The 27,767-nt window shown below is 44.7% G+C and overlaps 1 protein-coding gene across 3 annotated transcripts in view; it reads right to left on the reverse strand.

The window, feature by feature from the left end:
- Positions 1-27,767, reverse strand: part of LOC106593662 (speckle-type POZ protein-like A) — a 224,595-nt gene that overhangs the window by 131,799 nt on the left and 65,029 nt on the right. For all 3 annotated transcript variants that reach the window (XM_045704961.1, XM_045704960.1, XM_045704962.1), the window contains 3 exons: positions 23,463-23,640; positions 16,954-17,009; positions 16,709-16,831 (listed from right to left, as the gene is read on the reverse strand). In XM_045704961.1, the coding sequence (XP_045560917.1) occupies positions 16,709-16,831; positions 16,954-17,009; positions 23,463-23,640 (357 nt within the window). The remainder of the gene's footprint in view (positions 1-16,708; positions 16,832-16,953; positions 17,010-23,462; positions 23,641-27,767) is intronic.

Raw genomic sequence — 27,767 nt, forward strand, 5'->3', positions numbered from 1 at the left:
CCTAATAAACCACAAGAAGAGTAGCAAAACAGGGATCCCTAATAAACCCAAGGAAGAGTAGCTAATGGGGATCCCTAATAAACCACAGGAAGAGTAGCTAACAGGGATCCCCAATAAACCCCAGGAAGAGAAGCTAATGGGGATTCCTGATAAACCCAAGGAAGAGTAGCTAATGGGGATCCCTAATGAACCCCAGACAGAGTAGCTAACGGGGATCCCTAATAAACCACAGGAAGAGTAGCTAATGGGGATCCCTAATAAACCCCAGAAAGAGTAGCTAATGAGGATCCCTAATGAACCCCAGAAAGAGTAGCAAATGAGGATCCCTAATAAACCCCAGAAAGAGTAGCTAATGGGGATCCCTAACAAACTCCAGGAAGAGTAGCTAATGGGGATCCCTAATAAACCCCAGGAAGAGTAGCTAATGGGGATCCCTAATAAACCCCAGGAAGAGTAGCTAATGGGGATCCCTAATAAACCCCAGGAAGAGAAGCTAATGGGGATCCCTAATAATACCACAGGAAGAGTAGCTAATGGGGATCCCTTATAAACCCCAGGAAGAGTAGCTAATGAGGATCCCTAATAAACCCCAGAAAGAGTAGCTAACAGGGATCCCCAATAAACCCCAGGAAGAGTAGCTAATGGGGATTCCTGATAAACCCAAGGAAGAGTAGCTAATGGGGATCCCTAATGAACCCCAGAAAGAGTAGCTAACGGGGATCCCTAATAAACCACAGGAAGAGTAGCTAATGGGGATCCCTAATAAACCCCAGAAAGAGTAGCTAATGAGGATCCCTAATGAACCCCAGAAAGAGTAGCAAATGAGGATCCCTAATAAACCCCAGAAAGAGTAGCTAATGGGGATCCCTAACAAACCCCAGAAAGAGTAGCTAATGGGGATCCCTAATAAACCCCAGGAAGAGTAGCTAATGGGGATCCCTAATAAACTCCAGGAAGAGTAGCTAATGGGGATCCCTAATAAACCCCAGGAAGAGTAGCTAATGGGGATCCCTAATAAACCCCAGGAAGAGTAGCTAATGGGGATCCCTAATAAACCCCAGGAAGAGAAGCTAATGGGGATCCCTAATAATACCACAGGAAGAGTAGCTAATGGGGATCCCTTATAAACCCCAGGAAGAGTAGCTAATGAGGATCCCTAATAAACCCCAGAAAGAGTAGCTAACAGGGATCCCTAATGAACCCCAGAAAGAGTAGCTAACGGGGATCCCTAATAAACCACAGGAAGAGTAGCTAACAGGGATCCCCAATAAACCCCAGGAAGAGTAGCTAATGGGGATCACCAATAAACCCCAGGAAGAGAAGCTAACAGGGATCCCTAATAAACCCCCGGAGGAGTAGCTAAAGGGGATCCCTAATAATACCACAGGAAGAGTAGCTAATGAGGATCCCTAATAAACCCCAGGAAGAGTAGCTAATGAGGATCCCTAATAAACCCCAGAAAGAGTAGTTAACGGGGATCCCTAATGAACCCCAGAAAGAGTAGCTAATGGGGATCCCTAATAAACCCCAGGAAGAATAGCTAATGGGGATCCCTAATAAACCCAAGGAAGAGTAGCTAATGGGGATCCCTAATAAACCCCAGGAAGAGTAGCTAATGGGGATCCCTAATAAACCCCAGGAAGAATAGCTAATGGGGATCCCTAATAAACCCCAGGAAGAGTAGCTAATGGGGATCCCTAATAAACCCAAGGAAGAGTAGCTAATTGGCATCCCTAATAAACCCCAGGAAGAGTAGCTAAAGGGGATCCCTAATAATACCACAGGAAGAGTAGCTAATGGTTATCCCTTGAAACACCACAGGAAGAGTAGGTAATTGGGATCCCCAGAAATACCACAGGAAGAGTAGCTAATGGTGATCCCTAATAAACCCCAGGAAGAGTAGCTAATTGGGAATCCCTAATAAACTCCAGGGAAAGTAGCTAACGGTGGTCCCTAATAAACCACAGGAAGAGTAGCTAACGGGAATCCCTAATAAACCACAAGAAGAGTAGCAAAACAGGGATCCCTAATAAACCCAAGGAAGATTAGCTAATGGGGATCCCTAATAAACCACAGGAAGAGTAGCTAACGGGAATCCCTAATAAACCACAAGAAGAGTAGCAAAACAGGGATCCCTAATAAACCCAAGGAAGAGTAGCTAATGGGGATCCCTAATAAACCACAGGAAGAGTAGCTAACAGGGATCCCCAATAAACCCCAGGAAGAGAAGCTAATGGGGATTCCTGATAAACCCAAGGAAGAGTAGCTAATGGGGATCCCTAATGAACCCCAGACAGAGTAGCTAACGGGGATCCCTAATAAACCACAGGAAGAGTAGCTAATGGGGATCCCTAATAAACCCCAGAAAGAGTAGCTAATGAGGATCCCTAATGAACCCCAGAAAGAGTAGCAAATGAGGATCCCTAATAAACCCCAGAAAGAGTAGCTAATGGGGATCCCTAACAAACTCCAGGAAGAGTAGCTAATGGGGATCCCTAATAAACCCCAGGAAGAGTAGCTAATGGGGATCCCTAATAAACCCCAGGAAGAGTAGCTAATGGGGATCCCTAATAAACCCCAGGAAGAGAAGCTAATGGGGATCCCTAATAATACCACAGGAAGAGTAGCTAATGGGGATCCCTTATAAACCCCAGGAAGAGTAGCTAATGAGGATCCCTAATAAACCCCAGAAAGAGTAGCTAACAGGGATCCCCAATAAACCCCAGGAAGAGTAGCTAATGGGGATTCCTGATAAACCCAAGGAAGAGTAGCTAATGGGGATCCCTAATGAACCCCAGAAAGAGTAGCTAACGGGGATCCCTAATAAACCACAGGAAGAGTAGCTAATGGGGATCCCTAATAAACCCCAGAAAGAGTAGCTAATGAGGATCCCTAATGAACCCCAGAAAGAGTAGCAAATGAGGATCCCTAATAAACCCCAGAAAGAGTAGCTAATGGGGATCCCTAACAAACCCCAGAAAGAGTAGCTAATGGGGATCCCTAATAAACCCCAGGAAGAGTAGCTAATGGGGATCCCTAATAAACTCCAGGAAGAGTAGCTAATGGGGATCCCTAATAAACCCCAGGAAGAGTAGCTAATGGGGATCCCTAATAAACCCCAGGAAGAGTAGCTAATGGGGATCCCTAATAAACCCCAGGAAGAGAAGCTAATGGGGATCCCTAATAATACCACAGGAAGAGTAGCTAATGGGGATCCCTTATAAACCCCAGGAAGAGTAGCTAATGAGGATCCCTAATAAACCCCAGAAAGAGTAGCTAACAGGGATCCCTAATGAACCCCAGAAAGAGTAGCTAACGGGGATCCCTAATAAACCACAGGAAGAGTAGCTAACAGGGATCCCCAATAAACCCCAGGAAGAGTAGCTAATGGGGATCACCAATAAACCCCAGGAAGAGAAGCTAACAGGGATCCCTAATAAACCCCCGGAGGAGTAGCTAAAGGGGATCCCTAATAATACCACAGGAAGAGTAGCTAATGAGGATCCCTAATAAACCCCAGGAAGAGTAGCTAATGAGGATCCCTAATAAACCCCAGAAAGAGTAGTTAACGGGGGATCCCTAATGAACCCCAGAAAGAGTAGCTAATGGGGATCCCTAATAAACCCCAGGAAGAATAGCTAATGGGGATCCCTAATAAACCCAAGGAAGAGTAGCTAATTGGCATCCCTAATAAACCCCAGGAAGAGTAGCTAAAGGGGATCCCTAATAATACCACAGGAAGAGTAGCTAATGGGGATCCCTTGAAATACCATAGGAAGAGTAGCTAATTGGGATCCCTAGAAATACCACAGGAAGAGTAGCTAATGGTGATCCCTAATAAACCCCAGGAAGAGTAGCTAATTGGGATCCCTAATAAACTCCAGAGAAAGCAGCTAACGGTGGTCCCTAATAAACCACAGGAAGAGTAGCTAACGGGGATCCCTAATAAACCACAAGAAGAGTAGCAAAACAGGGATCCCTAATAAACCACAGGAAGAGAAGCTAACGGGAATCCCTAATAAACCACAAGAAGAGTAGCTAAACAGGGATCCCTAATAAACCCAAGGAAGAGTAGCTAATGGGGATCCCTAATAAACCACAGGAAGAGTAGCTAACAGGGATCCCCAATAAACCCCAGGAAGAGTAGCTAATGGGGATCACCAATAAACCCCAGGAAGAGAAGCTAACAGGGATCCCTAATAAACTCCCGGAGGAGTAGCTAATGGGGATTCCTGATAAACCCAAGGAAGAGAAGCTAATGGGGATCCCTAAAAACCCATGTAAAAGTAGCTAATGGGAATCCCCTAATAAACCTGAGGAAGAGTAGCTAATGGGGATCCCTAATAAACCACAGCAAAAGCAGCTAACAGGGATCCCTAATAAACCACAGGAAGAGTAGCTAACGGGGATCCCTAATAAACCCCAGGAGAAGTAGCTAATGAGGATCCCTAATAAACACCATGAAGAGTAGCTAACGGGGATCCCTAATAAACCCCAGAAAGAGTAGCTAATGGGGATCCTTAATAAACCCCAGGAGAAGTAGCTAATGGGGATCCCTAAAAAAAGGAAGATTAGCTAATGGGGATCCCTAATAAACCCCAGGAAGAGTAGCTAATGGGGATCCCTAATAAACCCCAGAAAGAGTAGCTAATGAGGATCCCTAATGAACCCCAGAAAGAGTAGCAAATGAGGATCCCTAATAAACCCCAGAAAGAGTAGCTAATGGGGATCCCTAACAAACCCCAGAAAGAGTAGCTAATGGGGATCCCTAATAAACCCCAGGAAGAGTAGCTAATGGGGATCCCTAATAAACCCCAGGAAGAGTAGCTAATGGGGATCCCTAATAAACCCCAGGAAGAGGAGCTAATGGGGATCCCTAATAAACCCCAGGAAGAGAAGCTAATGGGGATCCCTAATAAACCCCAGGAAGAGTAGCTAATGGGGATCCCTAATAAACTCCCGGAGGAGTAGCTAATGGGGATCCCTGATAAACCCCAGGAAGAGAAGCTAATGGGGATCCCTAAAAACCCATGTAAAAGTAGCTAATGGGGATCCCTAATAAACCTGAGGAAGAGTAGCTAATGGGGATCCCTAATAAACCCCAGCAAAAGCAGCTAACAGGGATCCCTAATAAACCACAGGAAGAGTAGCTAACGGGGATCCCTAATAAACCCCAGGAGAAGTAGCTAATGAGGATCCCTAATAAACCCCATGAAGAGTAGCTAACGGGGATCCCTAATAAACCCCAGAAAGAGTAGCTAATGGGGATCCTTAATAAACCCCAGGAGAAGTAGCTAATGGGGATCCCTAAAAAAGGAAAATTAGCTAATGGGGATCCCTAATAAACCCCAGGAAGAGTAGCTAATGGGGATCCCTAATAAACCCCAGAAAGAGTAGCTAATGAGGATCCCTAATGAACCCCAGAAAGAGTAGCAAATGAGGATCCCTAATAAACCCCAGAAAGAGTAGCTAATGGGGATCCCTAACAAACCCCAGAAAGAGTAGCTAATGGGGATCCCTAATAAACCCCAGGAAGAGAAGGTAATGGGGATCCCTAATAAACCCCAGGAAGAGGCTAATGGGGATCCCTAATAAACCCCAGGAAGAATAGCTAATGGGGATCCCTAATAAACCCCAGGAAGAGTAGCTAATGGGGATCCCTAATAAACCCAAGGAAGAGTAGCTAATTGGCATCCCTAATAAACCCCAGGAAGAGTAGCTAAAGGGGATCCCTAATAAACCCCAGGAAGAGTAGCTAATGGGGATCCCTAAATAACCACAGGAAGAGTAGCTAATTGGGATCCCTAAAAATACCCCAGGAAGTGTAGCTAACGGGGATCCCTAATAAACCCCAAGAAGAGTAGCAAAACGGGGATCCCTAATAAACCCCAAGGAAGAGTAGCTAATGGGGATCCCTAATAAACCCCAGGAAGAGTAGCTAATGGGGATCCCTAATGAACCCCAGGAAGAGTAGCTAATGGGGATCCCTAATAATACCACAGGAAGAGTAGCTAATGGGGATCCCTAATAAACCCCAGGAAGAGTAGCTAATGAGGATCCCTAATAAACCCCAGGAAGAGTAGTTAACGGGGATCCCTAATAAACCCCAGAAAGAGTAGCTAATGGGGATCCCTAATAAACCATAGGAAGAGTAGCTAATGGGGATCCCTAATAAACCCAAGGAAGAGTAGCTAATTGGCATCCCTAATAAACCCCAGGAAGAGTAGCTAAAGGGGATCCCTAATAATACCACAGGAAGAGTAGCTAATGGGGATCCCTTGAAATACCACAGGAAGAGTAGCTAATATGGATCCCTAGAAATACCACAGGAAGAGTAGCTAATGGTGATCCCTAATAAAACACAGGAAGAGTAGCTAATTGGGAATCCCTAATAAACTCCAGGGAAAGTAGCTAACGGTGGTCCCTAATAAACCACAGGAAGAGTAGCTAACGGGAATCCCTAATAAACCACAAGAAGAGTAGCAAAACAGGGATCCCTAATAAACCACAGGAAGAGTAGCTAACGGGAATCCCTAATAAACCACAAGAAGAGTAGCTAAACAGGGATCCCTAATAAACCCAAGGAAGAGTAGCTAATGGGGATCCCTAATAAACCACAGGAAGAGTAGCTAACAGGGATCCCCAATAAACCCCAGGAAGAGTAGCTAATGGGGATCACCAATAAACCCCAGGAAGAGAAGCTAACAGGGATCCCTAATAAACTCCCGGAAGAGTAGCTAATGGGGATTCCTGATAAACCCAAGGAAGAGAAGCTAATGGGGATCCCTAAAAACCCATGTAAAAGTAGCTAATGGGAATCCCTAATAAACCTGAGGAAGAGTAGCTAATGGGGATCCCTAATAAACCACAGCAAAAGCAGCTAACAGGGATCCCTAATAAACCACAGGAAGAGTAGCTAACGGGGATCCCTAATAAACCCCAGGAGAAGTAGCTAATGAGGATCCCTAATAAACACCAGGAAGAGTAGCTAACGGGGATCCCTAATAAACCCCAGAAAGAGTAGCTAATGGGGATCCTTAATAAACCCCAGGAGAAGTAGCTAATGGGGATCCCTAAAAAAAGGAAGATTAGCTAATGGGGATCCCTAATAAACCCCAGGAAGAGTAGCTAATGGGGATCCCTAATAAACCCCAGAAAGAGTAGCTAATGAGGATCCCTAATGAACCCCAGAAAGAGTAGCAAATGAGGATCCCTAATAAACCCCAGAAAGAGTAGCTAATGGGGATCCCTAACAAACCCCAGAAAGAGTAGCTAATGGGGATCCCTAATAAACACCAGGAAGAGTAGCTAATGGGGATCCCTAATAAACCCCAGGAAGAGTAGCTAATGGGGATCCCTAATAAACCCCAGGAAGAGGAGCTAATGGGGATCCCTAATAAACCCCAGGAAGAGTAGCTAATGGGGATCCCTAATAAACCCCAGAAAGAGTAGCTAATGGGGATCCCTAATAAACTCCCGGAGGAGTAGCTAATGGGGATTCCTGATAAACCCAAGGAAGAGAAGCTAATGGGGATCCCTAAAAACCCATGTAAAAGTAGCTAATGGGAATCCCTAATAAACCTGAGGAAGAGTAGCTAATGGGGATCCCTAATAAACCACAGCAAAAGCAGCTAACAGGGATCCCCTAATAAACCACAGGAAGAGTAGCTAACGGGGATCCCTAATAAACCCCAGGAGAAGTAGCTAATGAGGATCCCTAATAAACACCATGAAGAGTAGCTAACGGGGATCCCTAATAAACCCCAGAAAGAGTAGCTAATGGGGATCCTTAATAAACCCCAGGAGAAGTAGCTAATGGGGATCCCTAAAAAAGGAAAATTAGCTAATGGGGATCCCTAATAAACCCCAGGAAGAGTAGCTAATGGGGATCCCTAATAAACCCCAGAAAGAGTAGCTAATGAGGATCCCTAATGAACCCCAGAAAGAGTAGCAAATGAGGATCCCTAATAAACCCCAGAAAGAGTAGCTAATGGGGATCCCTAACAAACCCCAGAAAGAGTAGCTAATGGGGATCCCTAATAAACCCCAGGAAGAGTAGCTAATGGGGATCCCTAATAAACCCCAGGAAGAGTAGCTAATGGGGATCCCTAATAAACCCCAGGAAGAGGAGCTAACGGGGATCCCTAATAAACCACAGGAAGAGTAGCTAATGGGGATCCCTAATAAACCCCAGAAAGAGTAGCTAATGGGGATCCCTAATAAACCCCAGGAAGAGTAGCTAATGGGGATCCCTAATAAACCCCAGGAAGAGTAGCTAATGGGGATCCCTAACAAACCCCAGGAAGAGTAGCTAATGGGGATCCCTAATAAACCCCAGGAAGAGTAGCTAATGGGGATCCCTAATAAACCCCAGGAAGAGTAGCTAATGGGGATCCCTAATAAACCCCAGGAAGAATAGCTAATGGGGATCCCTAATAAACCCCAGGAAGAGTAGCTAATGGGGATCCCTAATAAACCCAAGGAAGAGTAGCTAATTGGCATCCCTAATAAACCCCAGGAAGAGTAGCTAAAGGGGATCCCTAATAATACCACAGGAAGAGTAGCTAATGGTTATCCCTTGAAACACCACAGGAAGAGTAGGTAATTGGGATCCCCAGAAATACCACAGGAAGAGTAGCTAATGGTGATCCCTAATAAACCCCAGGAAGAGTAGCTAATTGGGAATCCCTAATAAACTCCAGGGAAAGTAGCTAACGGTGGTCCCTAATAAACCACAGGAAGAGTAGCTAACGGGAATCCCTAATAAACCACAAGAAGAGTAGCAAAACAGGGATCCCTAATAAACCCAAGGAAGATTAGCTAATGGGGATCCCTAATAAACCACAGGAAGAGTAGCTAACGGGAATCCCTAATAAACCACAAGAAGAGTAGCAAAACAGGGATCCCTAATAAACCCAAGGAAGAGTAGCTAATGGGGATCCCTAATAAACCACAGGAAGAGTAGCTAACAGGGATCCCCAATAAACCCCAGGAAGAGAAGCTAATGGGGATTCCTGATAAACCCAAGGAAGAGTAGCTAATGGGGATCCCTAATGAACCCCAGAAAGAGTAGCTAACGGGGATCCCTAATAAACCACAGGAAGAGTAGCTAATGGGGATCCCTAATAAACCCCAGAAAGAGTAGCTAATGGGGATCCCTAATGAACCCCAGAAAGAGTAGCAAATGAGGATCCCTAATAAACCCCAGAAAGAGTAGCTAATGGGGATCCCTAACAAACTCCAGGAAGAGTAGCTAATGGGGATCCCTAATAAACCCCAGGAAGAGTAGCTAATGGGGATCCCTAATAAACCCCAGGAAGAGTAGCTAATGGGGATCCCTAATAAACCCCAGGAAGAGAAGCTAATGGGGATCCCTAATAATACCACAGGAAGAGTAGCTAATGGGGATCCCTTATAAACCCCAGGAAGAGTAGCTAATGAGGATCCCTAATAAACCCCAGAAAGAGTAGCTAACAGGGATCCCCAATAAACCCCAGGAAGAGTAGCTAATGGGGATTCCTGATAAACCCAAGGAAGAGTAGCTAATGGGGATCCCTAATGAACCCCAGAAAGAGTAGCTAACGGGGATCCCTAATAAACCACAGGAAGAGTAGCTAATGGGGATCCCTAATAAACCCCAGAAAGAGTAGCTAATGAGGATCCCTAATGAACCCCAGAAAGAGTAGCAAATGAGGATCCCTAATAAACCCCAGAAAGAGTAGCTAATGGGGATCCCTAACAAACCCCAGAAAGAGTAGCTAATGGGGATCCCTAATAAACCCCAGGAAGAGTAGCTAATGGGGATCCCTAATAAACTCCAGGAAGAGTAGCTAATGGGGATCCCTAATAAACCCCAGGAAGAGTAGCTAATGGGGATCCCTAATAAACCCCAGGAAGAGTAGCTAATGGGGATCCCTAATAAACCCCAGGAAGAGAAGCTAATGGGGATCCCTAATAATACCACAGGAAGAGTAGCTAATGGGGATCCCTTATAAACCCCAGGAAGAGTAGCTAATGAGGATCCCTAATAAACCCCAGAAAGAGTAGCTAACAGGGATCCCTAATGAACCCCAGAAAGAGTAGCTAACGGGGATCCCTAATAAACCACAGGAAGAGTAGCTAACAGGGATCCCCAATAAACCCCAGGAAGAGTAGCTAATGGGGATCACCAATAAACCCCAGGAAGAGAAGCTAACAGGGATCCCTAATAAACCCCCGGAGGAGTAGCTAATGGGGATTCCTGATAAACCCAAGGAAGAGAAGCTAATGGGGATCCCTAAAAACCCATGTAAAAGTAGCTAATGGGAATCCCTAATAAACCATAGGAAGAGTAGCTAATGGGGATCCCTAATAAACCCAAGGAAGAGTAGCTAATTGGCATCCCTAATAAACCCCAGGAAGAGTAGCTAAAGGGGATCCCTAATAATACCACAGGAAGAGTAGCTAATGGGGATCCCTTGAAATACCACAGGAAGAGTAGCTAATATATCTAAATACCACAGGAAGAGTAGCTAACGGGAATCCCTCATAAACCACAAGAAGAGTAGCAAAACAGGGATCCCTAATAAACCCCAGGAAGAGTAGCTAATGGGGATCCCTAATAAACCACAGGAAGAGTAGCTAACGGGAATCCCTAATAAACCACAAGAAGAGTAGCAAAACAGGGACCCCTAATAAACCCAAGGAAGAGTAGCTAATGGGGATCCCTAATAAACCACAGGAAGAGTAGCTAACAGGGATCCCCAATAAACCCCAGGAAGAGTAGCTAATGGGGATTCCTGATAAACCCAAGGAAGAGTAGCTAATGGGGATCCCTAATGAACCCCAGAAAGAGTAGCTAACGGGGATCCCTAATAAACCACAGGAAGAGTAGCTAATGGGGATCCCTAATAAACCCCAGAAAGAGTAGCTAATGAGGATCCCTAATGAACCCCAGAAAGAGTAGCAAATGAGGATCCCTAATAAACCCCAGAAAGAGTAGCTAATGGGGATCCCTAACAAACCCCAGAAAGAGTAGCTAATGGGGATCCCTAATAAACCCCAGGAAGAGTAGCTAATGGGGATCCCTAATAAACTCCAGGAAGAGTAGCTAATGGGGATCCCTAATAAACCACAGGAAGAGTAGCTAATGGGGATCCCTAATGAACCCCAGGAAGAGTAGCTAATGGGGATCCCTAATAATACCACAGGAAGAGTAGCTAATGGGGATCCCTTATAAACCCCAGGAAGAGTAGCTAATGAGGATCCCTAATAAACCCCAGAAAGAGTAGCTAACAGGGATCCCTAATGAACCCCAGAAAGAGTAGCTAACAGGGATCCCTAATAAACCACAGGAAGAGTAGCTAACAGGGATCCCCAATAAACCCCCGGAGGAGTAGCTAATGGGGATTCCTGATAAACCCAAGGAAGAGAAGCTAATGGGGATCCCTAAAAACCCATGTAAAAGTAGCTAATGGGAATCCCTAATAAACAATAGGAAGAGTAGCTAATGGGGATCGCTAATAAACCACAGCAAAAGCAGCTAACAGGGATCCCTAATAAACCACAGGAAGAGTAGCTAACGGGGATCCCTAATAAACCCCAGGAGAAGTAGCTAATGAGGATCCCTAATAAACACCATGAAGAGTAGCTAACGGGGATCCCTAATAAACCCCAGAAAGAGTAGCTAATGGGGATCCTTAATAAACCCCAGGAGAAGTAGCTAATGGGGATCCCTAAAAAAGGAAGATTAGCTAATGGGGATCCCTAATAAACCCCAGGAAGAGTAGCTAATGGGGATCCCTAATAAACCCCAGGAAGAGTAGCTAATGGGGATCCTTAATAAACCCCAGGAGAAGTAGCTAATGGGGATCGCTAAAAAAAGGAAGATTAGCTAATGGGGATCCCTAATAAACCCCAGGAAGAGTAGCTAATGGGGATCCCTAATGAACCCCAGAAAGAGTAGCTAATGGGGATCCCTAATGAACCCCAAAAAGAGTAGCTAACGGGGATCCCTAATAAACCACAGGAAGAGTAGCTAATGGGGATCCCTAATAAACCCCAGAAAGAGTAGCTAATGGGGATCCCTAATAAACCCCAGAAAGAGTAGCTAATGAGGATCCCTAATGAACCCGAGAAAGAGTAGCAAATGAGGATCCCTAATAAACCCCAGAAAGAGTAGCTAATGGGGATCCCTAACAAACCCCAGAAAGAGTAGCTAATGGGGATCCCTAATAAACCACAGGAAGAGTAGCTAATGGGGATCCCTAATAAACCCCAGGAAGAGTAGCTAATGGGGATCCCTAATAAACCCAAGGAAGAATAGCTAATGGGGATCCCTAATAAACCCCAGGAAGAGTAGCTAATGGGGATCCCTAATAAACCCAAGGAAGAGAAGCTAATGGGGATCCCTAATAAACCCCAGGAAGAGTAGCTAATGGGGATCCCTAATAAACCCCAGGAAGAGTAGCTAATGGGGATCCCTAATAAACCCCAGGAAGAGTAGCTAATGGGGATCCCTAATAAACCCCAGGAAGAGTAGCTAATGGGGATCCCTAATAAACCCCAGGAAGAGTAGCTAAAGGGGATCCCTAATAAACCCCAGGAAGAGTAGCTAATGGGGATCCCTAATAAACCCCAGGAAGAATAGCTAATGGGGATCCCTAATAAACCCCAGGAAGAGTAGCTAATGGGGATCCCTAATAAACCCAAGGAAGAGTAGCTAATTGGCATCCCTAATAAACCCCAGGAAGAGTAGCTAAAGGGGATCCCTAGAAATAATACAGGAAGAGTAGCTAATTGGGATCCCTATAAATACCACAGGAAGAGTAGCTAATTGGGAATCCCTAATAAACTCCAGGGAAAGTAGCTAACGGTGGTCCCTAATAAACCCCAGAAAGAGTAGCTAATGGGGATCCCTAATAAACCCCAGGAAGAGTAGCTAATTGGGAATCCCTAATAAACTCCAGGGAAAGTAGCTAACGGTGGTCCCTAATAAACCACAGGAAGAGTAGCTAATGGGGATCCCTAATGAACCCCAGAAAGAGTAGCTAATGGGGATCCCTATCCCCAATGCTTCTATAACACAGAAAGTAGCTAATGGGGATCCCTAATAAACCCCAGAAAGAGTAGCTAATGGGGATCCCTAATAAACCCCAGAAAGAGTAGCTAATGAGGATCCCTAATGAACCCCAGAAAGAGTAGCAAATGAGGATCCCTAATAAACCCCAGAAAGAGTAGCTAATGGGGATCCCTAACAAACCCCAGAAAGAGTAGCTAATGGGGATCCCTAATAAACCACAGGAAGAGTAGCTAATGGGGATCCCTAATAAACCCCAGGAAGAGTAGCTAATGGGGATCCCTAATAAACCCAAGGAAGAATAGCTAATGGGGATCCCTAATAAACCCCAGGAAGAGTAGCTAATGGGGATCCCTAATAAACCCCAGGAAGAGTAGCTAATGGGGATCCCTAATAAACCCCAGGAAGAGTAGCTAATGGGGATCCCTAATAAACCCCAGGAAGAGTAGCTAATGGGGATCCCTAATAAACCCCAGGAAGAGTAGCTAAAGGGGATCCCTAATAAACCACAGGAAGAGTAGCTAATGGGGATCCCTAATAAACCCCAGGAAGAATAGCTAATGGGGATCCCTAATAAACCCCAGGAAGAGTAGCTAATGGGGATCCCTAATAAACCCAAGGAAGAGTAGCTAATTGGCATCCCTAATAAACCCCAGGAAGAGTAGCTAAAGGGGATCCCTAATAATACCACAGGAAGAGTAGCTAATGGGGATCCCTTGAAATACCACAGGAAGAGTAGCTAATTGGGATCCCTAGAAATAACACAGGAAGAGTAGCTAATTGGGATCCCTATAAATACCACAGGAAGAGTAGCTAATTGGGAATCCCTAATAAACTCCAGGGAAAGTAGCTAACGGTGGTCCCTAATAAACCCCAGAAAGAGTAGCTAATGGGGATCCCTAATAAACCCCAGGAAGAGTAGCTAATTGGGAATCCCTAATAAACTCCAGGGAAAGTAGCTAACGGTGGTCCCTAATAAACCCCAGGAAGAGTAGCTAATGGGGATCCCTAATAATACCACAGGAAGAGTAGCTAATGAGGATCCCTAATAAACCACAGGAAGAGTAGCTAATAGGGATCCCCAATAAACCCCAGGAAGAGTAGCTAATGGGGATCCCCAATAAACCCCGGGAAGAGAAGCTAACAGGGATCCCTAATAAACCCCCAGAGGAGTAGCTAATGGGGATTCCTGATAAACCCAAGGAAGAGAAGCTAATGGGGATCCCTAAAAACCCATGTAAAAGTAGCTAATGGGAATCCCTAATAAACCCCAGGAAGAGTAGCTAATGGGGATCCCTAATAAACCACAGCAAAAGCACCTAACAGGGATCCCTAATAAACCACAGGAAGAGTAGCTAACGGGGATCCCCAATTAACCACAGGAAGAGAAGCTAATGGGGATCCCCAATAAACCCCAGGAAGAAAAGCTAATGGGGATCCCTAATAAACACCATGAAGAGTAGCTAACGGGGACCCCTAATAAACCCCAGAAAGAGTAGCTCATGGGGATCCCTAATAAACCCCAGGAGAAGTAGCTAATGGGGATCCCTAAAAAAAAGGAAGATTAGCTAATGGGGATCCCTAATAAACCCCAGGAAGAGTAGCTAATGGGGATCCACAATAAACCCCAGGAAGAGTAGCTAATGGGGATCCCTAATGAACCCCAGAAAGAGTAGCTAATGGGGTTCCTAATAAACCACAGGAAGAGTAGCTAATGGGGATCCCTAATAAACCCCAGGAAGAGTAGCTAATGGGGATCCCTAATAAACCACAGCAAAAGCAGCTAACAGGGATCCCTAATAAACCACAGGAAGAGTAGCTAACGGGGATCCCTAATAAAACACAGGAAGAGAAGCTAATGGGGATCCCCAATAAACCCCAGGAAGAAAAGCTAATGGGGATCCCTAATAAACCCCAGGAGAAGTAGCTAATGGGGATCCCTAATAAACACCATGAAGAGTAGCTAACGGGGACCCCTAATAAACCCCAGAAAGAGTAGCTCATGGGGATCCCTAATAAACCCCAGGAGAAGTAGCTAATGGGGATCCCTAAAAAAAAGGAAGAGAAGCTAATGGGGATCCACAACAAACCCCAGGAAGAGTAGCTAATGGGGATCCCTAATGAACCCCAGAAAGAGTAGCTAACGGGGTTCATAATAAACCACAGGAAGAGTAGCTAATGGGGATCCCTAATAAACCCCAGGAAGAGAAGCTAACGGGGATCCCTAATAAACTACAGGAAGAGAAGCTAACGGGGATCCCTAATAAACTACAGGAAGAGAAGCTAATGGGGATCCCTAATAAACCCCAGGAAGAGTAGCTAATGGGGATCCCTAATAAACCCCAGGAAGAGAAGCTAATGGGGATCACTAATAAACCCCAGGAAGAGTAGCTAATGGGGATCCCTAGACATACCACAGGAAGACTAGCTAATTGGGATCCCTAGAAATACCACAGGAAGAGTAGCTAATGGGGATCCCTAATAAACCCCAGGAAAAGTAGCTAACGGTAATCCCTAATAAACCACAAGAAGAGTAGCAAAACAGGGATCCCTAATAAACCCCAGGAAGAGTAGCTAATGGGGATCCCTAATAAACTCCAGGGAAAGTAGCTAATGGTGATCCCTAATAAACCACAGGAAGAGTAGCTAACGGTAATCCCTAATAAACCACAAGAAGAGTAGCAAAACAGGGATCCCTAATAAACCCCAGGAAGAGTAGCTAATGGGGATCCCTAATAATACCACAGGAAGAGTAGCTAATGGGGATCCCTAATAATCCCACAGGAAGAGTAGCTAATGGGGATCCCTAATAAACCCCAGGAAGAGAAGCTAACAGGGATCCCTAATGAACCCCATGAAGAGTAGCTAATGGGGAACCCTAATAAACCCCAGGAAGAGTAGCTAATGGGGATCCCTAATAAACCCCAGGAAGAGTAGCTAATGGTGATCCCAAAATAAAACCCAGAAAGAGTAGCTAATGGGGATCCCTAATAAACCACAGGAAAAATAGCTAACGGGAATCCCTAATAAAGCACAAGAAGAGTAGCTAAAGGGGATCCCTAATGAACCCCATGAAGAGTAGCTAACGGGAATCCCTAATAAACCACAGAAAGAGTAGCTAACGGGGATCCCTAATAAACCCCCAGGAAGAGCAGCTAATGATGATCCCTAATAAACCCCAGGAAGAGTAGCTAATGGGGATCCCTAATAAACCACAAGAAGAGTAGCAAAACAGGGATCCCTAATAAACCACAGGAAGAGTAGCTAATGGGGATCCCTAATAAACTCCAGGGAAAGTAGCTAACGGTGATCCCTAATAAACCACAGGAAGAGTAGCAAAACAGGGATCCCTAATAAACCCCAGGAAGTGTAGCTAATGGGGATCCCTAAAAATACCACAGGAAGAGTAGCTAATTGGGAATCCCTAATAAACCCCAGGAAGAGTAGCTAATGGTGATCCCTAATAAACCCCAGGAAGAGTAGCTAATGGGGATCCCTAATAAATACAAATACAAAATCTCCCCATAACATTACAGTGTAGTGGGAAATAAGCACGGCACAGAACGTTGGGTTACAGTATTTCAAGCTCGTAATTCAAGCTCTGACACATCATTTGAAACAGGCAGATTATTTCTTATGACTATGACTTACTTTGTCAGCAGCTGCCAGCAGGTTGTCGGCCATCTTGTCCAGGTTGGGAGCTTTCCCTGTGTAGATGAATCCCATCATCTCCTTAAACACGTCTGGCTCCACATCACTGATGTCCACACGGTTCTGAGACAGGACAATAGTGTTTGAAATCCCTGTGTCTACTATGTGGAGTAAAGCGGTAGTATCTTTCATCTCTGGAACGGTCATTCCGGGCAAATAAAAAAGGTCAATAAAACTAGACCCACCTTTTTACTCTCCTCCATCTCATGTTCAAACATGGCGTTAAAGACGGGGGATCTTGCTGTCAATCAAAGACAATAACATCAGTAAGATTCGAGGCAAAAACCCCATAACATATTAACACATTTTCATGTTGCAGCTACTGGCAATATTCAATTAGGGTCAAGGGATTAGAACCCAGGTGCTGCTGGACGGAGAGTAAGGGAGATAGCCAGAGGGAGGGGAGGGCTAGGGTCAAGGGATTAGAACCCAGGTGCTGCTGGACGGAGAGTAAGGGAGATAGCCAGAGGGAGGGGAGGGCTAGGGTCAGGGGATTAGAACCCAGGTGCTGCTGGACGGAGAGTAAGGGAGATAGCCAGAGGGAGGGGAGGGCTAGGGTCAGGGGATTAGAACCCAGGTGCTGCTGGACGGAGAGTAAGGGAGATAGCCAGAGGGAGGGGAGGGCTAGGGTCAAGGGATTAGAACCCAGGTGCTGCTGGACGGAGAGTAAGGGAGATAGCCAGAGGGAGGGGAGGGCTAGGGTCAGGGGATTAGAACCCAGGTTCTGCTGGACGGAGAGTAAGGGAGATAGCCAGAGGGAGGGGAGGGCTAGGGTCAGGGGATTAGAACCCAGGTTCTGCTGGACGGAAAGGTATTACCTGCTAGGATGGATTTGTGTGCCTTAAACTCCTGCCCTCCCACATAGCGGGAACTAGTAGTTTAGTTGTAATGGTGTAGTAGTGGTGTAGTATTAGTGGTGGCGTAGTAGTAATGGTGGTGTAGTAGTAGTGGTGGTGTAGTAGTAGTGGTGTAGAAATAGTAGTGGTGGTGTAGTAGTAGTGGTGGTGTAGTAGTAGTGGTGGTGTAGTAGTAGTGGTGGTGTCGTAATGGTGGTGGGGTAGTAGTAGTGGTGGTGTAGTAGTAATGGTGGTGTAGTAGTAATAGTGGTGTAGTAGCAGTGGTGGTGTAGTAGTAGTGGCGGTGTCGTAATGGTGGTGGGGTAGTAGTAGTGGTGGTGTAGTAGTAATGGTGGTGTAGTAGTAATAGTGGTGTAGTAGCAGTGGTGGTGGTGTAGTAGTGGTGGGGTAGTAGTAGTGGTGGTGGTGTAGTAGCAGTGGTAGTGTAGTAGTAGTGGTGGTGTAGTAGAAGTGGTGGTGGTGTAGTAGTGGTGGGGTAGTAGTAGTGGTGGTGGTGTAGTAGTGGTGTAGAAATAGTAGTGGTGGTGTCGTAATAGTGGTGGGATAGTAGTAGTGGTGTAGTAGTATTAGTGGTGGTGTAGTAGTAGTGGTGTAGTAGTAGTAGTGGCAGTGTTGTAATGGTGGTGGGGTAGTAATAGTGGTGGTGTAGTAAAGTGGTGGCGGTGTAGTAGTGGTGGGGTAGTAGTAGTGGTGGTGGTGTAGTAGCAGTGGTGGTGTAGTAGTAGTGGTGGTGTAGTAAAGTGGTGGCGGTGTAGTAGTGGTGGGGTAGTAGTAGTGGTGGTGGTGTAGTAGCAGTGGTAGTGTAGTAGTAGTGGTGGTGTAGTAGAAGTGGTGGTGGTGTAGTAGTGGTGGGGTAGTAGTAGTGGTGGTGGTGTAGTAGTGGTGGTGTTGTAGTAGTAGTGGTGGGATAGTAGTGGTGGTGTAGTAGTAGTGGTGGTGTAGTAGCAGTGGTGGTGTAGTAGTAGTAGTGGTGTAGTAGTGGTGGTGTAGTAGTAGTGGTGGTGTAGTAGCGGTGGGGTAGTAGTGGTGGTGGGGTAGTAGTAGTGGTGGTGTAGTAGTAGTGGTGGTGTAGTAGTAGTGGTGGTGTAGTAGCAGTGGGGTAGTAGTAGTGGTGGTGTAGCAGTGGTGGTGTAGTAGTAGTGGTGGTGTAGTAGTAGTGCGGTAGTAGTAGTGGTGGTGTAGTAGTAGTGGTGGTGTAGTAGTAGCAGTGGTGGTGTAGTAGTAGTGGTGGTGTAGTAGTAGTGGTGGTGTAGTAGTAGTGGTGGTGTAGTAGTAATGCTGGGGTAGTAGTAGTAGTGGTGGTGTAGTAGTAGTGGTGGGGTAGTAGTAGTGGTGGTGTAGTAGTAGTGGTGGGGTAGTAGTAATGGTGGCGTAGTAGTGGTGGGCTAGTAGTAGTGGTGGTGTAGTAGTAGTAGTAGTGGTGGTGTAGTAGTAGTGGTGGGGTAGTAGTAGTGGTGGTGTAGTAGTGGTGGTGGTGTAGTAGTGGTGGTGTAGTAGCAGTGGGGTAGTAGTAGTGGTGGTGGTGTAGTAGTAGTGGTGGTGTAGTAGCAGTGGGGTAGTAGTAGTGGTGGTGTAGTAGTAGCGGTGGGGTAGTAGTAGTGGTGGTGTAGTAGTAGTGGTGGTGTAGTAGTAGTGGTGGTCTAATAGTAGTGGTGGTGTAGTAGTAGTGGTGGTGTAATAAAAGTGGTGGTGTAGTAGTAGTAGTGGGGTAGTAGTAGTAGTGGTGTAGTAGTAGTGGTGGTGTAGTAGTAGTAGTGGTGTAGTAGTAGTGGTGGTGTGGTAGTAGCAGTGGGGTAGTAGCAGTGGGGTAGTAGTAGTGGTGGTGGTGTAGTAGTAGTGGTGGGGTAGTAGTAGTGGTGGTGTAGTAGTAGTGGTGGGGTAGTAGTAATGGTGGTGTAGTAGTAGTAGTGGTGTAGTAGTAGTGGTGGTGTAGTAGTAGTAGTAGTGGTGTAGTAGTAGTGGTGGTGTAGTAGTAGTGGTGGGGTAGTAGTAGTGGTGGTGTAGTAGTGGTGGTGGTGTAGTAGTGGTGGTGTAGTAGTAGTAGTAGTAGTGGTGTAGTAGTGGTGGTGGTGTAGTAGTAGTGGTGGGGTAGTGGTGGTGGTGGTGTAGTAGCAGTGGGGTAGTAGTAGTGGTAGTGTAGTAGCAGTGGTGGTGGTGTAGTAGTAGTGGTGGTGGTGTAGTAATAGTGGTGGGGTAGTAGTAATGGTGGTGTAGTAGTAGTAGTGGTGTAGTAGTAGTGGTGGTGTAGTAGTAGCAGTGGGGTAGTATAGTGGTGGTGTAGTAGCAGTGGGGTAGTAGTAGTGGTGGTGGTGTAGTAGTAGTAGTGGTGGTGTAGTAGTAGTGGTGGTGTAGTAGTAGCGGTGGTGTAGTAGTAGTGGTGGTGTAGTAGTAGTGGTGGTGTAGTAGTAGTGGTGGTGTAGTAGCAGTGGTGGTGTAGTAGTAGTGGTGTTGTAGTAGTAGTAGTAGTGGTGGTGTAGTAGTAATGGTGGTGTAGTAGTAGCGGTGGTGTAGTAGTAATGGTGGTGTAGTAGTAGTGGTGGTGTAGTAGTAGTGGTGGTGTAGTAGTGGTGGTGTAGTAGTAGTGGTGGGGTAGTAGTAGTGGTGGTGTAGTAGTGGTGGGGTAGTAGTAGTGGTGGTGGTGTAGTAGTAGTGGTGGGGTAGTAGTAGTGGTGGTGTAGTAGTAGTGGTGGTGTAGTAGTAGAAGTGGTGATGTAGTAGTAGTGGTGGGGTAGTAGTAGTGGTGGTGTAGTATTGGTGTAGTAGTAGTGGTGGTGGTGTAGTAGAAGTGGTGGTGTAGTAGTATTGGTGGTGGTGTAGTAGTAGTGGTGGGGTAGTAGTAGTGGTGGTGTAGTAGTGGTGGTGTAGTAGTAGTGGTGGTAGTAGTAGTGGTGGTGTAGTAGCAGTGGGGTAGTCGTAGTGGTGGTGTAGTAGAAGTGGTGGTGTAGTAGTAGTGGTGGTGTAGTAGTAGTGGTGGGGTAGTAGTAGTGGTGGGGTAGTAGTAGTGGTGGTGTAGTAGTAGTGGTGGTGTAGTAGAAGTGGTGGTGTAGTAGTATTGGTGGTGTCGTAGTAATAGTGGTGGTGTAGTAGCAGTGGTGGGGTAGTGGCAGTGGTGTAGTAGTGATGGTGGTGTAGTAGTAGTGTAGTAGTAGGAGGTGTGTATTGGTATTGGTAATAGTGTAGTATTAGGGTAGTAGTAGGAGGTGTGTATTGGTAGAAGTGTAGTAGTAATGGTGTAGTAGTAATGGTGTAGTAGCATAGTAGTAGTGTAGTAGTAATGGTGTAGTAGCATAGTAGTAGTGTAGTAGTAATGGAGTAGTAGTGTAGAAGTAGTAAATTAGTGGTGTAGTAGTAGTGATGTAGCGGTAATGAATTAGTGGTGTAGTAGTAGTAGTAGTAGTGTATTAGTGGTGTAGAAGCAGTGCATTAGTGATGTAGTAGTAGTGTATTAGTGGTGTAGTAGTAGCAGTAGTAGTAGTAGTAGTAGTAGTAGTAGTAGTGGTGTAGTAGTAGAAGTGGTGTATTAGTGGTGTAGTAGTAGTAGTAGTAGTAGTGTAGCAGTAGTTTAGTAGTGGTGTAGTAGTAGTAGTGTATTAGTGATGTAGTAGCAGTATTTTAGTAGTATTGGTGGTATAGTAGTAGTAGTAGTGTAGCAGTTTAGTAGTGGTGTAGTAGTAGTAGTAGTGTATTAGTTATGTAGAAGTAGTGTAGCAGTAGTTTAGCAGTAGTGTATTAGTGGTGTAGTAGTAGTATTGTAGTAGTATTAGTAGTGTATTGGTGGTGTAGTAGTAGTAGTGTAGCAGTAGTTTAGTAGTGGTATAGTAGTAGTGGTGTAGTAGGAGTAGTGCTGTAGTAGTAGAAGTACTAGCAGTATTGTAGAAGTAATGTATTGGTGGTGTAGTAGTAGTCGTGTATTAGTTATGTAGTAGTAGTGTAACAGTAGTTTAGTAGTGGTGTAGTAGTGGTGTAGTAGCAGTAGTGCAGCATGAGTTTATTAGTAGGGTATTAGTGGTGTAGCAGTAGTATTGTAGTAGTGTATTAGTGGTGTAGTAGTCGTAGTATAGCAGTGGTGTAGTAGTAGCAAAGGTGTAGTAGCAATAGTAGAAGTAGTGTATTAATGATGATGTATTAGTAGGTGTAGTAGTAGTAGTGCTGTAGTAGAAGTAGTGTATTAATGGTGATGTAGTAGTAGTGTATTAGTGGTGTAGTAGTAGTACTGTATTAGTGGTGTAGCAGTAGTGTAGCAGTAGTTTAGTAGTTGTGTAGTAGCAGTGGTGTCGTAGTAGTAGTTTAGTAGTGGTGTATTAGTGGTGTAGCAGTGGTGTAGTAGTAGTAGTTTAGTAGTGGTGTATTAGTGGTGTAGCAGTGGTGTCGTAGTAGTAGTAGTGTATTAATGGTGGTGTAGTAGTAGTAGTACTAGTGTATTAGTGGTGTAGTAGTAGTAGTGTATTAATGGTGGTGTAGTAGTAGTAGTAGTAGTGTATTAGTGGTGTAGTAGTAGTAATGTAGTAGCATCACTGTAGTAGTAGTAGAAGCAGTGTATTAGTGGGTAGTAGTAGTAGTAGTGTAGCAGTGGTTTAGTAGCGGTATAGCAGTAGTAGTATTGTAGTAGTAGTATTGTTGTAGTAGGTGTAGTGTTGTAACAGAAGTAGTGTACCAGTGGTGTATTAGTAGTAGTGTAGCAGTAGTTTAGTAGTGGTGTAGTAGTAGTAGTGGTAGTAGTATTGTAGTAGTAGTAGTGGTAGTAGGTGTTGTAGTAGTATAAGTAGTAGTGTATTAATGGTGGTGTAGTAGTAGTAGTGGTGTAGTAGTAGTAGTGGTGTTGTAGTAGTAGTAGTATTGTAGTAGTAGTAGTAGTAGTAGTAGTAGTAGTAGTAGTGTTGTAGTAGAAGTAGTAGTGTATTAATGGTGGTGTTGTAGTAGTAGTAGTAGTAGTAGTAGTAGTGGTGTAGTAGTAGTAGTGTTGCAGTAGAAGTAGTGTATTCGTGGTGTAGTAGTAGTATTGTAGCAGTAGTTTAGTTGTGGTGTAGCAGTAGTAGTAGTGTAGAAGTAAAGTAGTAGTAGAATTGATGTAGTAGTAGAAGTAGTGTATTAGTGGTGTAGTAGTAGTAGAAGTAGTATTAGTGTAGTAGCAGCATTGTATTAGTAGTAGTAGTAGTGTTGTAGTAGTAGTATAAGTAATGTATTAGTGGTGTAGTAGAGTAGCAGTAGTGTAGTATTAGAAATAGTGTATTAATGGTGATGTAGTAGTAGGTAGTAGTGTATTAATGGTGGTGTAGTATTAGTAGTGTATTAGTGATGTAATAGTAGTAGCAGTGTATTAGAAGTGTATTTGAGATGTAGTAGTAGTAGTGTATTAATGGTGGTGTAGTATTCGTAGCATATTAGTGGTGTAGTAGTAGTAATGTATTAATGGTGGTGTAGTATTCATAGCGTATTAGTGGTGTAGTAGTAGTAATGTAGCAGTAGTTTAGTAGTGTAGTGGTAGAGAGGGGGCTGGTAGTGGTAGAGAGGGGGCTGGTAGTGGTAGAGAGGTATTAGTGGTGTAGTAGTAGTAATGTAGTAGTAGTTTAGTAGTGGTGTAGTAGTAGTAGTAATGTAGCAGTAGTGTAGTAGTAGTGTAGTAGTAGTAGTTTAGTAGTGGTGTAGTAGTGTAGTGGTAGAGAGGGGGCTGGTAGTGGTAGAGAGGTATTAGTGGTGTAGTAGTAGTAATGTAGCAGTAGTTTAGTAGTGTAGTGGTAGAGAGGGGGCTGGTGCTGGCTGGTAGTGGTAGAGAGGTATTAGTGGTGTAGTAGTAGTAGTAATGTAGTAGTAGTAATGTAGTAGTGTAGTAGTGTTACCTGCCAGGATGGATTTGTGAGCCTTGAACTCCTGCCCTCCCACATAGAGGGAACAGTCAGTGAAGCGGGAACACTGCCACAGGTTCCCCAGGTCATCTGACAGCTGGCACTCTGGGACCTTCAGCATGTTAATGTTGGACTGGCCAGAGATGTTCACCGAGTCCTGCACCACACTCACCTACAATACAATATAACATACAATACATTATCAATACATTATCCATACATTATCTATACATTTACATGATCAATACTAAATCATGTTGGACTGGCCAGAGATGTTCACAGAGTCCTGCACCACACTCACCTAGAATACAATGCATTATCAATACATGATCAATACATTATCCATACATTATCTATACATTTACATGATCAATACTAAATCATGTTAGACTGGCCAGAGATGTTCACAGAGTCCTGAACCACATTCACCTTTCATTTTTAATGTTTATTTCACCTTTATTTAACCAGGTAGGCCAGTTGAGAACAAGTTCTCATTTACAACTGTGACCTGGCCAAGATAAAGCAAAGCAGTGTGACACAAACAACAGAGTTACACATGGGATAAACAAACGTACAGTCAATAACACAATAGGAAAAGTCTATATACAGTGTGTGCAAATGGCGTGAGGAGGTAAGGCAATAAATAGGCCATAGTAGCGAAGTAATTACAATTTAGCAGATTAACAGTGGAGTGATAGATGAGCAGAGGATGATGTGCAAGTAGTGATACTGGTGTGCAAAAGAGCAAAAAAGTAAATAAAAACAATATGGGGATGAGGTAGGTAGACTGGGTGGGCTATTTACAGATTTACACCTAGAATACAATATAACATACAATACATGATCAATACATTATCCATACATTATCTATACATTTACATGTTCAATACTAAATCATGTTGGACTGGCCAGAGATGTTCACAGAGTCCTGAACCACACTCACCTAGAATAGAATGCATTATCAATACATTATCAATACATTATCAATACTAAATCATGTTGGACTGGCCAGAGATGTTCACAGAGTCCTGCTCCACATTCACCTAGAATAGAATGCATTATCAATACATTATCAATACATTATCTATACATTATCATGTTCAATACTAAATCATGTTGGACTGCCAGAGATGTTCACAGAATGCTGCAACACACTCACCTAGAACACAATACATTAATCTATACTAAAACACAAGTACTATGTGGACAGACACAATAATAGATGGTTTGGAGAGAACTTCTAAAGCCTTGTTCACACTGCAAGCCTTAATGCTCAAATCAGTTTTGGAATACTGACTGTCCAAACAGCAAGTTAAAAGTGACATGGCTACACTAGTTGTCAGAGTAATGATGTGTGTGTGTGCGCAGTAATGTAGAATGATCGGTTGTGGCGCTCGTGCTTGCTGTCACTCAGAAGATATGTTGCAGCCCAAGGTGACAATGTCTGCCATGGACATTTTCCAGTTGCTTTGAATGATCAAAATGATAGTGTAAGAACGCTTTTAAAGCCTCAAAGGATATGATGGTCCTTTTTGGTCAGCCACAGCAGTCAACTCGCTAGCTAGGCATAGCGTTTTAGATTTCTAGCACATTCACTCATTTGTAGACAAAAAACAAGCTAGTTAGCTATCACAAGTTCTTGTGAAAACTGTCAACAGAGTAGCTAGCAAGCAACAAGATATGCCAAAGAACAGTCTAAAAACCACTCGAGGAGAAATAAATAAGATTTGACCATTCAGACAAGTTGCATGAACAGGAATCAGATTTATATCGGATTTCAAACCACTGAAGGTGGTTTGAAATGTGGCTTGAAATATCTGCTTCCAAGTGATTTTTGGCTGTTCAGACCGTGGGAAAAAGAACAGATTCTAATCAGATGTGCAAAAAATATATATATTTAGTCACTTCAAACTGCCAATGTGAACAAGGCTTTATGTTTATTTTTGCATAAACAGGTCTACTACAACAGGAAAACACAGCACATTGTAACCCAAATTAAACAGCACAGCTACCTAACGTTATGTTGGCTACGCTATCCTTACGAACCACATAGCATATCATTACAGCAGTATGTACCGGTATGTTAGCTAGCTACGCTGTCCTTACGAACCACATAGCATATCATTACAGCAGTATGTACCGGTATGTTAGCTAGCTACCTAACGTTATGTTGGCTACGCTATCCTTACGAACCACATAGCATATCATTACAGCAGTATGTACCGGTATGTTAGCTAGCTACCTAACGTTATGTTGGCTACGCTATCCTTACGAACCACATTACATATCATTACAGCAGTATGTACCGGTATGTTAGCTAACTTACAATCAAATGCCGACCCCATTATCTACCAAGAGAATTCTCTTCGATTATAATCACAGTCATGTATATCCCCCAACAAGCAGACACATCGACGGCCCTGAAAGAACTTCATTGGACTCTATATAAACTGGAAACCACATATCCTGAGGCTGCATTTATTGTAGCTGGGGATTTTAACAAGGCTAATCTGAAAACAAGGCTCCCTAAATTTGATCAGCATATCGAATCCGCGACCCGGGCTGGCAACACCCTGGATCATTGTTACTCTAAGTTCCGCGACGCATACAAAGCCCTCCCCCGCCCTCCTTTCGGAAAATCTGACCACGACTCCATTTTGTTGCTCCCAGCCTATAGACAGAAACTAAAACAGGAAACTCTCGTGCTCAGGTCTGTTCAACACTGTTCAACCAGACCATCCCCTGGCACAGTGCTATATTAACCAGACCATCCCCTGGCACAGTGCTATATTAACCAGACCATCCCCTGGCACAGTGCTATATTAACCAGACCATCCCCTGGCACAGTGCTATATTAACCAGACCATCCCCTGGCACAGTGCTATATTAACCAGACCATCCCCTGGCACAGTGCTATATTAACCAGACCATCCCCTGGCATGGCACAGTGCTATATTAACCAGACCATCCCCTGGCATGGCACAGTGCTATATTAACCAGACCACCCCTGGCATGGCACAGTGCTATATTAACCAGACCATCCCCTGACACAGTGCTATATTAACCAGACCATCCCCTGGCATGGCACAGTGCTATATTAACCAGACCATCCCCTGGCATGACACAGTGCTATATTAACCAGACCATCCCCTGGTACAGTGCTATATTAACCAGACCATCCCCTGGCACAATGCTATATTAACCAGACCATCCCCTGGTACAGTGCTATATTAACCAGACCATCCCCTGGCATGACACAGTGCTATATTAACCAGACCATCCCCTGGCACAGTGCTATATTAACCAGACCATCCCCTGGCACAGTGCTATATTAACCAGACCATCCCCTGGCACAATGCTATATTAACCAGACCATCCCATGGCACAGTGCTATATTAACCAGGCCATCCCCTGGCATGGTGCTATATTAACCAGACCATCCCCTGGCATGGCACAGTGCTATATTAACCAGACCATCCCCTGGCACAGTGCTATATTAACCAGACCATCCCCTGGCATGACACAGTGCTATATTAACCAGACCATCCCCTGGCACAGTGCTATATTAACCAGCCCATCCCCTGGCACAGTGCTATATTAACCAGACCATCCCCTGGCATGGCACAGTGCTATATTAACCAGACCATCCCCTGGCACAGTGCTATATTAACCAGACCATCCCCTGGCACAGTGCTATATTAACCAGACCATCCCCTGGCATGGCACAGTGCTATATTAACCAGACCATCCCCTGGCACAGTACTATATTAACCAGGCCATCCCCTGGCATGGTGCTATATTAACCAGGCCATCCCCTGGCACAGTGCTATATTAACCAGACCATCCCCTGGCACAGTGCTATATTAACCAGACCATCCCCTGGCATGGCACAGTGCTATATTAACCAGACCATCCCCTGGCACAGTGCTATATTAACCAGACCATCCCCTGGCATGGCACAGTGCTATATTAACCAGACCATCCCCTGGCACAGTGCTATATTAACCAGACCATCCCCTGGCATGACACAGTGCTATATTAACCAGACCATCCCCTGGCACAGTGCTATATTAACCAGACCATCCCCTGGCACAGTGCTATATTAACCAGACCATCCCCTGGCACAGTGCTATATTAACCAGGCCATCCCCTGGCACAGTGCTATATTAACCAGACCATCCCCTGGCACAGTGCTATATTAACCAGACCATCCCCTGGTACAGTGCTATATTAACCAGACCATCCCCTGGCACAGTGCTATATTAACCAGACCATCCCCTGGCACAGTGCTATATTAAC

The sequence above is a fragment of the Salmo salar genome, chromosome ssa21 (genome assembly GCF_905237065.1).
Source record: "Salmo salar chromosome ssa21, Ssal_v3.1, whole genome shotgun sequence".
Taxonomy (NCBI): domain Eukaryota; kingdom Metazoa; phylum Chordata; class Actinopteri; order Salmoniformes; family Salmonidae; genus Salmo; species Salmo salar.